This window comes from Camelina sativa, chromosome 4 (assembly GCF_000633955.1).
Source record: "Camelina sativa cultivar DH55 chromosome 4, Cs, whole genome shotgun sequence".
NCBI lineage: Eukaryota > Viridiplantae > Streptophyta > Magnoliopsida > Brassicales > Brassicaceae > Camelina > Camelina sativa.
The window spans coordinates 14,716,887-14,727,862 of NC_025688.1; the positions used below are offsets into that span (position 1 = coordinate 14,716,887).

The 10,976-nt window shown below is 34.3% G+C and overlaps 3 protein-coding genes across 5 annotated transcripts; 2 read left to right on the forward strand and 1 right to left on the reverse strand.

Moving 5' to 3' along the window:
• Window positions 3,924-6,535, reverse strand: LOC104780568 (phosphatidate cytidylyltransferase, mitochondrial-like). Of its 3 annotated transcripts, XM_010505066.2 has the most exons (11): window positions 6,300-6,535; window positions 6,024-6,177; window positions 5,865-5,921; window positions 5,701-5,763; window positions 5,536-5,604; window positions 5,302-5,394; window positions 5,122-5,226; window positions 4,965-5,042; window positions 4,703-4,831; window positions 4,514-4,619; window positions 3,924-4,418 (listed from the first exon to the last, which is right to left on the reverse strand). In XM_010505066.2, exons 2-11 carry the CDS (start codon window positions 6,129-6,131, stop codon window positions 4,228-4,230), a joined length of 999 nt encoding a protein of 332 aa, XP_010503368.1. In that variant the 5' UTR covers window positions 6,132-6,177; window positions 6,300-6,535; the 3' UTR covers window positions 3,924-4,227. The 3 variants fall into 3 exon arrangements, with proteins under 3 accessions (XP_010503368.1, XP_019100201.1, XP_019100202.1); XM_019244656.1 differs by lacking the exon at window positions 6,300-6,535 and having other exon boundaries at window positions 5,701-5,744; window positions 6,024-6,080; XM_019244657.1 differs by lacking the exons at window positions 5,701-5,763; window positions 5,865-5,921; window positions 6,024-6,177; window positions 6,300-6,535 and having other exon boundaries at window positions 5,302-5,404.
• Window positions 7,339-9,219, forward strand: LOC104780570 (transcription factor bHLH47). Its single transcript, XM_010505067.2, has 5 exons — window positions 7,339-7,515; window positions 7,860-7,962; window positions 8,071-8,174; window positions 8,291-8,418; window positions 8,529-9,219. Exons 2-5 carry the CDS (start codon window positions 7,901-7,903, stop codon window positions 8,976-8,978), a joined length of 744 nt encoding a protein of 247 aa, XP_010503369.1. The 5' UTR covers window positions 7,339-7,515; window positions 7,860-7,900; the 3' UTR covers window positions 8,979-9,219.
• LOC104780571 lies at window positions 9,969-10,972 on the forward strand. Its single transcript, XM_010505068.2, has 4 exons — window positions 9,969-10,216; window positions 10,312-10,372; window positions 10,462-10,558; window positions 10,652-10,972. Exons 1-4 carry the CDS (start codon window positions 10,046-10,048, stop codon window positions 10,728-10,730), a joined length of 408 nt encoding a protein of 135 aa, XP_010503370.1. The 5' UTR covers window positions 9,969-10,045; the 3' UTR covers window positions 10,731-10,972.

The following is a 10,976-nucleotide window of genomic DNA, read 5'->3' on the forward strand; positions in this document are numbered from 1 at the left end:
ATTTTTTTTTTACTTTGATTTAAATTTGATTTTTCTTGTGAGTGAGTGATTAAATAGTACTCGAGATTTTTTATGTCAGGTTTTTTGGATTTTGAGGAGAATATGACACTTTTTTATCATTATTATTTTTAAATGTTCTTTTTTCTCTGTTAGTGTCACTGTCTGTCTCGATTCTCAATCATCTTACTTTTCTTTATCCATTAGGAAATTTTAATTACGCATAAAGAAAATTTAGACTATTCTCCAAATACATTTTGGTTATACTCTCCATAAATTGAAACATTTATACATCCATCTTATTGTTATTTTGGTAAAACATTATGCTTAATACAAATGTCAAAATTGAGAAATTATTTTTGTCTAGGGGGGGATGAGATGGGCCTATCTCTTGGCCTACCAATCTCGTTCTCACTACTTGGCCCTTGAAGTTAGTTGTTTCAAAGCTAATAGAAAACAGCAAACTGTCTCGTTTGTTTTACATGGTCGAACGAAAACGATACAACAAACATATAAAAAGAGAAATATCTCGTGTGATCTTATATGCTATGAAAATATATTTAAATTCTTTTTTTAGTATATGATTCATTTTATCTTTTGCTTCTTTGTCATTTGTCCCCACTAAACAATAATCACTCATGATTTTTGTATATGATATATGTTTCAAATATTGTTAATCAAAAGACTAACCGATTTAGAGAATGATCTAGTTTGAAAGACGCGTGCTAAGATATGGTTCACAATTTTTGTTTCGTTTTCGACTAAAGGTTCTAACAAAGTACACCAAAATATAATTAATTGTTTTAACTAAGGTTCAAACGGTTGGAGCGATTTAGTTCGCTTTATCTGCTAACATCATTCAAAATCTTTTTTTTTGTTTTTGTTTTTGCATTTACTTATACATGTTGAACATATATAATATAATTTTTTTCCCTATTTTTGGATTCGATGGTTGAATTAACAAACCATCGTGAAGTTCCATCACTATTTGGAATCTAAAGTTGAAATAATAATTTCTATGTAAAAAAACATCAACATTATTATAAATTTACGAAAATGATAGAGACAGAAAACAAATATAAATAAATGTGAATTAATTGTTAGTGCAGACTATATACTACTATCATTGAATGTATAATAAATAAAATATATTTATAAATACACAAATTCAATAAGTAGAGAGAGAGAGAGAAAGGGAGATTGATTGTGGTGGTGACATGAGGACTGTAGCGTTGTAAGAGTCGTGGGACCTAAAACGTTATCAGGTGCAGTGATTGTCGTGTGGACCTTACTCCTTACGTTCACCATCTGATCATCTCCCTAACCAACGTTCACTTTTTTTTTCCTCACTGACACAAAAATTCTCTCTTTTAAAAAAAAAAAAAAAACACTTTTCACAGCACTCACACTGTAATAAAAATGGCAAAACACACCAATTTACTAAAACTACTACAAGTAATCAGACCATGAATAAATAAAAAACGACGTTATTTTCGTTTTTTTTGTTCTCGGACACCTTTCTAAGGGAGATGTGAAACATCAAACATCAATCGACTTGGAGGTTGAGGTGGTTTAATTACAAAATGAAAATTTTGAACACTATTTTTTTTGCCTATGTTTATAAATTCTCACGTTGTCATTATGAAATGTTAGCTAACTCCGATCTAATGTTATTAAGTAATAAATTAATTAATGGATGACACTATTTTTTTCTTTTTGTATTTATAGATTCTCACGTACGTTCTCATTTTATGATGATATAGCTAACTTCGATATCTAATGATTTCTATTTTTTAATAAATTTATGGTTGACGTAGTAGTTATTTATACGGATTAGTCTGCTAGAGAAATATATGCCATTAAAATTCGGACAAACGTACGCAAACTAGTCAACTGATTTTGTAGGACAGAGAGATTCAAACAATTNTACTTGGCCCTTGAAGTTAGTTGTTTCAAAGCTAATAGAAAACAGCAAACTGTCTCGTTTGTTTTACATGGTCGAACGAAAACGATACAACAAACATATAAAAAGAGAAATATCTCGTGTGATCTTATATGCTATGAAAATATATTTAAATTCTTTTTTTAGTATATGATTCATTTTATCTTTTGCTTCTTTGTCATTTGTCCCCACTAAACAATAATCACTCATGATTTTTGTATATGATATATGTTTCAAATATTGTTAATCAAAAGACTAACCGATTTAGAGAATGATCTAGTTTGAAAGACGCGTGCTAAGATATGGTTCACAATTTTTGTTTCGTTTTCGACTAAAGGTTCTAACAAAGTACACCAAAATATAATTAATTGTTTTAACTAAGGTTCAAACGGTTGGAGCGATTTAGTTCGCTTTATCTGCTAACATCATTCAAAATCTTTTTTTTTGTTTTTGTTTTTGCATTTACTTATACATGTTGAACATATATAATATAATTTTTTTCCCTATTTTTGGATTCGATGGTTGAATTAACAAACCATCGTGAAGTTCCATCACTATTTGGAATCTAAAGTTGAAATAATAATTTCTATGTAAAAAAACATCAACATTATTATAAATTTACGAAAATGATAGAGACAGAAAACAAATATAAATAAATGTGAATTAATTGTTAGTGCAGACTATATACTACTATCATTGAATGTATAATAAATAAAATATATTTATAAATACACAAATTCAATAAGTAGAGAGAGAGAGAGAAAGGGAGATTGATTGTGGTGGTGACATGAGGACTGTAGCGTTGTAAGAGTCGTGGGACCTAAAACGTTATCAGGTGCAGTGATTGTCGTGTGGACCTTACTCCTTACGTTCACCATCTGATCATCTCCCTAACCAACGTTCACTTTTTTTTTCCTCACTGACACAAAAATTCTCTCTTTTAAAAAAAAAAAAAAAACACTTTTCACAGCACTCACACTGTAATAAAAATGGCAAAACACACCAATTTACTAAAACTACTACAAGTAATCAGACCATGAATAAATAAAAAACGACGTTATTTTCGTTTTTTTTGTTCTCGGACACCTTTCTAAGGGAGATGTGAAACATCAAACATCAATCGACTTGGAGGTTGAGGTGGTTTAATTACAAAATGAAAATTTTGAACACTATTTTTTTTGCCTATGTTTATAAATTCTCACGTTGTCATTATGAAATGTTAGCTAACTCCGATCTAATGTTATTAAGTAATAAATTAATTAATGGATGACACTATTTTTTTCTTTTTGTATTTATAGATTCTCACGTACGTTCTCATTTTATGATGATATAGCTAACTTCGATATCTAATGATTTCTATTTTTTAATAAATTTATGGTTGACGTAGTAGTTATTTATACGGATTAGTCTGCTAGAGAAATATATGCCATTAAAATTCGGACAAACGTACGCAAACTAGTCAACTGATTTTGTAGGACAGAGAGATTCAAACAATTTTTAATAGTTACAGTTTGGGGTAAGTTTTAGATCACATGGGGTTTAAATTTGGAAGCCACCATCGTACGGAAACGTAAAAATTGGTCCCCGACCCATAGCAAAAAATTACAATAAAGTATGAAGTAGCAATGTACGATTATAAGTGTCAGCCCTTCAACTAGTCACGGGGTCAAATGAAACCATTCGTGTTGTTTTTTATTTTTAAATAATGACTATTTTAAAATTAATATATAGATGGTTTTGAGTATAATAATGTCATACAAATATTTACCTTACTATAACGAGTACTTTTTTTTTTTAATGATTCTGTCGTGTGCCTAAAACGTGAGTAATTTTACATGGTGTTCATGAATCTGAGACTTGAAGAATCTTGAGGCTTCCTAAAGTGCAAACATACTTACTAGACTAGTAGTAGACTACCATAGATTCTGCTATGACAGTGAGTGTTTATCAATAATAATGATTATTGTTATTACTTAAAAAGACATTATCTTTTTTTTTTTTTATCTCATGCAACAAATATCACAAAAGACTGTTGGTGAGAAAGAGAATAGGCTCTCAATCTCTCATTGACCTAAGCCCAAATGTACTAACATGTACCTCTATATAGGTGGGCCTTGTTGCTATTGTTCTACTGTCATCTATGACATTGGAAGACAAAACTCCTTGGGATTTGTTACTTTTTAGAAACAAAAAAAAGAAAGAAAGAATCATCAACTACTGGAGACAAGTCTAAACTTTTCCTCAAGTACTTGTTCATCTAGACCCTTCGTGGGGGAGTTTTTGCAGAGTCACGCCCGAGAGTTCCAAGCTTTACGCATCTTTTGGGAAAGATACATGGTTGCATTAATAGCTCCAGCAGCCAAGAAACCAGACACAGCTTGTCTTCCGCTTGAAACCATTACCCGTCGCCTCATTACTTTCTCCATACATTTCGCAGCTTCTTCTCTTGAACCTATACAAACTTCTCCCGTAACTCTACCTATACATATGTATACCAGTTCAACCATCACGAGTTATTACTCCATTTTCCTTGTATAGGATATATATAACTAGAGAGAAGATCGGAGTTGATACCTGTTTCACTGACTATTTTCTTCTCCCCGAGTGACTTCCCCATTTGGCTTCTCACTGATGCAGGGAGAGAAGAGACCAGCGAACGTGTTGCTGAAACGCTAGAATCCTGCTCACATGTTGAGAAGGATAGGTATAAAAGCAATCTCAAGATTGAGTTATATCCATGGTGATAATATACACTCTGTATACCTGAACTAATCTAGTGTGACTAGCTTCAGCCGATGATGATCTCAATATGTTTTTGGTCTCACACTCTTCAAGAAAAGGCTTATACATTGACTGGAAAAGATCAAATTGTCCCTTCACAATCTTCTTCACCTAAGAGGCAAGGGATTGAACTAATGAATCATAAATCTAGTCACCTGAAAAAGTAAAGTAATATACATGTTCTGCAAACAATTATAACAATCTGATGTAATCACTAATCAAGAACAGGAATTGGTTCTCTAACCTTATTAGTGTCCTCTGCAAAAAACATACGCAAGTCTCCCATGTAGGAAAGGCTGCATATTTTGGCGTAAAGATCTTCCTGTGTAAGAGTTCGGTGAGTTATAGTGTACAGTCTAAGGAAACTTCAATATTTCCTCAGCACTGAACAGAAAACAAACCTCAGTGAATTTTGGTGGCAAGAGAAGAAGAGCAGCAGATATTGCAGCTCTCTTATTAACAGAATTCACATCTTCTATGTCCAGATTATCAATAAGCAAATGAACCTGCAACCAAGGACACTTCCCTTAAACATCTCATGATTTACAGTTATTAGTAAGAACACCAAGCAACTAACATACCGGTTTTTGTAAACGGCCACTCAAGTAGAATCTATTCCAGTCCAGTATGTCCTGTACTAGGTCGTGCATCCGAACAACCCCATACTTGAGTTTCTGCAAAGAGCTTCACAAAGAAATAAATCATGCGAGAAAAATTGGCTTAAGCTTACATACAAATATACAAGCTTCGATTAAGAAAACTAGATTGTTCATCATGTTTTAAATAACCCTGCATTGTTTGAAGGAAGTTCTTACCCTGTCGTTCCAATTGACAAATGGATTGAAGTGAACTCCAACTCCTACTTTATCAGCAACGTTTGTAATCTATACCGGACATTAACAAAAAAAAAAACAGTGTGTTCAGTGTTTGATAAAGCCGTCTAAGCAATGCAAGAGTAAGTAACATCAAGATAAACATACCAGCCTAGCTCCACCAAGGTGAACCATCCATGAAGCATAATGATCTGAATTCATTTTCAGATTCTTGGGTCACACAATTGAAAAAAAAAATACCAATTAGGATATGTGGGCTTTTTAAACAGCTCCAAAACCTAACAAACTATAATCAAAAAGATACAACTCACCTCAGAGTGCCATTTCATAGGATCAGAGACTCCAAGTATATAGTCCACCATCTTAGACTGTAACAGCAAAAGGTCGCATTTTTTCCAATACCCAATTTAGCAAACTGATTCAGAAAGAGGAATTGATAATCACAGATCGTTGTAAGAGAAGATAAAGACCTTATCTTGGTTATTTGGGTGCAATGTCGAACCATAGACACAACAGAAATCCACAGGTGGAAGAACATTTAGAAAGCTTGAAAGCTCATCTCTTTGAGTCGTTTCCATTCCGAAAAAACTAAACCTTTTCCAGAATTAGACTGGGCAGAAAGACCTATTCAAGTGAAGAAACGGGATTATAAAAGTTTCTCTGTTAGAACGATCAGTTAGATTTTAGAGTGATCTAGGTAAAGTTTCTACAATTAGATTCACTGTGCGTTTGAGATGGACACAAACCTTTGGAGAAGAGAGATTGCCGAAAATGTTATTGATTCAAGAGGAGAGCGAGTGAAGGCGGCGTAGAAGCGAAGCGAGTGAAGGCGAACAACAAACGCCGTGAAACTTCCTTTTTGAGGTTGGGCCAAAATATTAGTTTATTACCCGGACCCGGTAAACCCACGACCCGCTCTAAAATCCTGGTTCTAACGAACCGGGAAGACCCGGACAAACCGGGTTGTGAATTTTGTTTCTGAACCGTCCGGTTTATTGAATCAGAACGAACGTTCAGTTTATAATGTCACAATTAAAAAAAATACACGAGTTTGTGGGGAGCACACGCCAGCAGCGCCGAACGACAGACGTCACCAACCCTCGACGAACCGTTTCCATGCCTTTATTATCCACACGCCCCCCCCCCCCCCCCCCCCNNCTTCGTAGTAAAAGACAAAATGTTTGGTTTTACAAATTAAAAAAAAAAAAAGAAGGTTAAAGCCGTGCACACAACCATTTTTCTTAAAAGATATTGAAAACATTATAAAATAATATATTTTTTAGAATAACAATACAAATAATTTTACCGTCTGTAATTTTTATAAACTAATCATGTACCATTGCCTGTACATTATGTATCAAGTTTTTATTGTAATTAAAAACTATACTATCAATCATAAAAAATGATACAAATAGAAAAAAAGAATATATATATAGATATATATATTTTTTATATCAGTTTTCTTTTAGGAATCACAAAAGCAACAATTTTTTTTATTGTTAGTAAATTTGATTAATTAAATGAATAAAATTTGTTTTAAAAGAGAAAAAAAAGGATTTGTAAAAAATTGCTGGAGTGTACACTCAACACTTTTCCCAATAATATAGTAGTATTAACCTTTACCTGAAAAAACGCACTCCACTTGAGAATGAAGAAGATACGATGACGTGTCGATGCAACAAAGAGCTGCTTAGTGGCACGCAACGTAATAGAAAAGGACAAAACAGCAAAAGAGAAAGGCACATGTCGGACTCACGTGTCCACTTAAAACGCACCACTTCTTCTGTGCTCTCCACGCGCCTCTTTCTTTCCCCACACGCCCCCCTCTCTCCCTTCTTCAATTTCTCAGATTCTTCTCTCGTCGTCAATAAGGCTTTTCTTATTTCTTCTTCTCTAACTCGTTTTCAAATCCTCTACAATAATAATTCCCGACGAGCTTCTTCACCGGAGAAAGATAGAAAGGTACTTTTTTTTTTATTTCCTCTTTTTCTGAGTCTTTTTGTACGTTCGATTTGAGCTGTGGGGAGAACTTATTGGCCGTCATATTTATTTTGATAATTCTTCACTGTTTTTTGATTTGACATGATGGTTTATTAAAGTTTTGAGAATCTAAAAGCACTTCTTGAGTTTTGAGGAATCAAAAATCACACCAAAGTTTTTTTTTTCTTTTTGGTTGCTCTTATGTTTCTATGTTCGTTGGTGGGTTTGTGTGACATTAGGGGTTGATTGATTGATTGATTGATTATACAAAGATGAATGAATGATTTGTCGGATTCATTTTAATCATCTTTTATCTCTCATTTCAGGTGACTTGACAGAGAATCTTACTTCTTACAATTGGTTAAGGATGGTATCGAAATCTCCTTCTACATCGTCTGATGAAGCAAATGCTACTACTGCTGATGAAAGGTGTGTGAATCATCTTTCAAGAAAAGGATTCTCGTATTTAGATTATGGAACCCTTTTTATATTTTGGTTTATGGTGATTGATTGTGTTTGGTGTGTATATAAAAACAGGTGTAAAAAAGGTAAAGTACCCAAAAGGATTAACAAGGCTGTTCGAGAGAGGCTTAAGCGTGAGCATTTGAATGAGCTTTTCATTGAATTAGCCGATACCCTTGGTAAATTTTGCATCTTTCACTCAAACAATTGCTTGAGTGTTAGGCTTTTAACTTAATATAAATGTTAGTGAATGTGATTTGTGATTTCTAACTGGTAACATTTTCTCTTGTCTCAGAACTGAATCAACAGAACAGTGGTAAAGCTTCCATACTATGTGAAGCTACTAGATTCCTGAAGGACGTCTTTGGTCAAATTGAGTCTCTTAGAAAGGAGCACGCTTCTCTCCTCTCTGAATCTAGCTATGTAAGCCACTTTCTGTATATATGCTCATTGCTTTGTGTTTCTATATGAAATCTTTGTTTAGATGTTTGTCTCAATCTGTCTTGTTGATTGAAACTGGTGTTGTTGTGTAGGTAACCACAGAGAAGAATGAGCTGAAGGAAGAAACTTCAGTGCTCGAGACCGAGATCTCGAAACTACAGAGCGAGATAGAAGCAAAAGCGAATCAGTTGAAACCCGACTTGAACACCTCTCATGCTCCCGCGTACCACCATCATCTTTATCAACAACAGCAACCACATCCTGAACTTGCATCTCAGTTTCCAGGACTTCCCATTTTCCAAGGCCCTGGTTTTCAACAATCTGCTGCAACTCTTCATCCTCCTGCAACAGTTCTTGTCCTTCCCATCCAACCTGATCACCAGACACAAGATATTTCAGACATGACAGGGCATGTGCAGACACAAACGCCTTTAATTTATAATAATACCTCAAACGTGAGTAAGCCGTGTCCAAGGTATGCTAGTGCAGCTGACTCGTGGTCTTCTCGGCTACTTGGAGAGCGGCTGAAAGCCAATGAATGAAGTCTTGGGTGGCTCCACAAGGAGAAGCAACACGAGGGTTTACACAGGAAACAGAGACAGGGCAACTTGTGAAGAAGGACCCTGGTTTTTGTAATTTATTTTTTTAACATCGTCTAATGTCCTTGTGGGTTTGGCCTTGCCATTTCTTGTTTTTGACGTGGTTTGTTCATAGGATAAGGAAGCTATGGCCTTTATGGGTCGTTTGAGTAAAAAATAAGTAAATTAGCTCTAACCTTTGTCATTTACTCTTCTCGTAAGATACTAAAACAACACACTGAATAAGATCGCTTTATAGAAAAGAGCAAAATGGTTGACAAAAAAAGAAAAGAGCAAATGAAATGGAAACTAAAATGTGAAAGAGCAAATGCGGTTTTGGTAGGAAAACGAGTTTCTGTGTTTTTGCCTTTTTGGCATTTTTGGTAAGAAAATAAGTTTTTGCGGTTTGGAGAAAAAACCAGATTTTTGCGTTTTTGGCATTTTTGGCAAGAAAACGAGATTTTGCGGTTTGGAGCGAAAACGAGATTTTCTGGTTTTGGTGGGAAAACGTAATTTTGCGGTTTTGGCATGAAAACATAATTTGTATTTTTATGTTTTTGGTGAAAAAATGTAATTTTGCAGTTTTGACGGGAAAATAAGATTTTGTGCTTTTAGCGAGAAAATGAGATTTTGCATTTTTACCAATTATGGATGAGTTTACCTCATCCAAACTCCAATAAAACTCATCCAGAAATTCAGCTTTTTTTGTATGAGTTTTCAAAACTCATCCAAATACCTAATCCAATTCCTTTTTTAATTGTCACTAAATGAACAATAACATGCATCTGCATCCAGATACTACATCTGGTTCACCAAACGAACAACACCTAAAACAACAAAAGAACAAAGCTTATATAAAAAAAAAAAAAAAAGAGCAAATGAAATGTGAAATTGGGTTTTGGTCTAAAGAAAACCGGTTAAGTGGTTCTGGTTTTGGATTGGTTAAAGGAAAGGATTTGGTAAAGAGAAGTGAGAGAGCCATCATCTTATCTGCTATCGAGTGGGTAAGAAGAATCAGAAAACAGAAAAAAATGGCGAATTCACTATGCTTCTTCTCTTCTCCTCCGACCTATTGCTTCCAATCTCCTAGCAAAAGTTCTAAGCCTACTCACTTCTTCTCAACCAATGATAACACCTCGTCCTTGGTCCAGAAGAGAGAGCTGCTTCAGACTTCTACCAAATCCCAAAGCTTTGAGATTAAGGTTAGATTTTTATCCAATCTCTGTTCTTCTCTATCAAATTTTCTTACTCATTTACCATTTCGTTGATTAAAAATCTAATCTTTTGGTGATAATAGGCCACAAACAGTAGTGGCACTAAAACAAACAGCATAGTTTGTTCAAATTGTGAAGGGAATGGTAAGTTCTTACCCGGTTTATAATCCTCGTAGTTTATATATACTTCTGAATTGGTTAGTAATAGGTTTTTGTGTAAATGTTTTCAAAAGGTTGTGTGGCATGTTCTCAATGCAAAGGAGGTGGTGTGAATTTGATTGATCATTTCAATGGACAGTTCAAAGCTGGTGCACTCTGTTGGCTTTGCAGGTTTGCAAAATCTTATCTCCTTTCTTTCTTCTTCCTTACAAAACAAAAACTCATTTACTTAATATATTTTTTTGGTAATTATCTTGTGGGCAGAGGTAAAAAGGAGGTGTTGTGTGGGGAGTGCAATGGAGCTGGTTTCCTTGGTGGGTTCTTGAGCACCTTCGATGAGTAGTAGAAAAGCTTCAACACTCTCTTATAAAACCTTAGAAGAAGTAAAATCTTTCCCTCTTTTTCAATGCTCTTCTAAACCACCTTGTATTACTTATTTGTTTTATTGCACACCAGACTCTTATTGCATTGTTGTTTTTCAGAATTTTTCTTCTACAAAAAATTAAATATTGTTATGTTTACACCACTATAGCACCTCTATATAGTTATGTTGATGGTATAGCCACCCATGTGATTTTACTTTTAGATG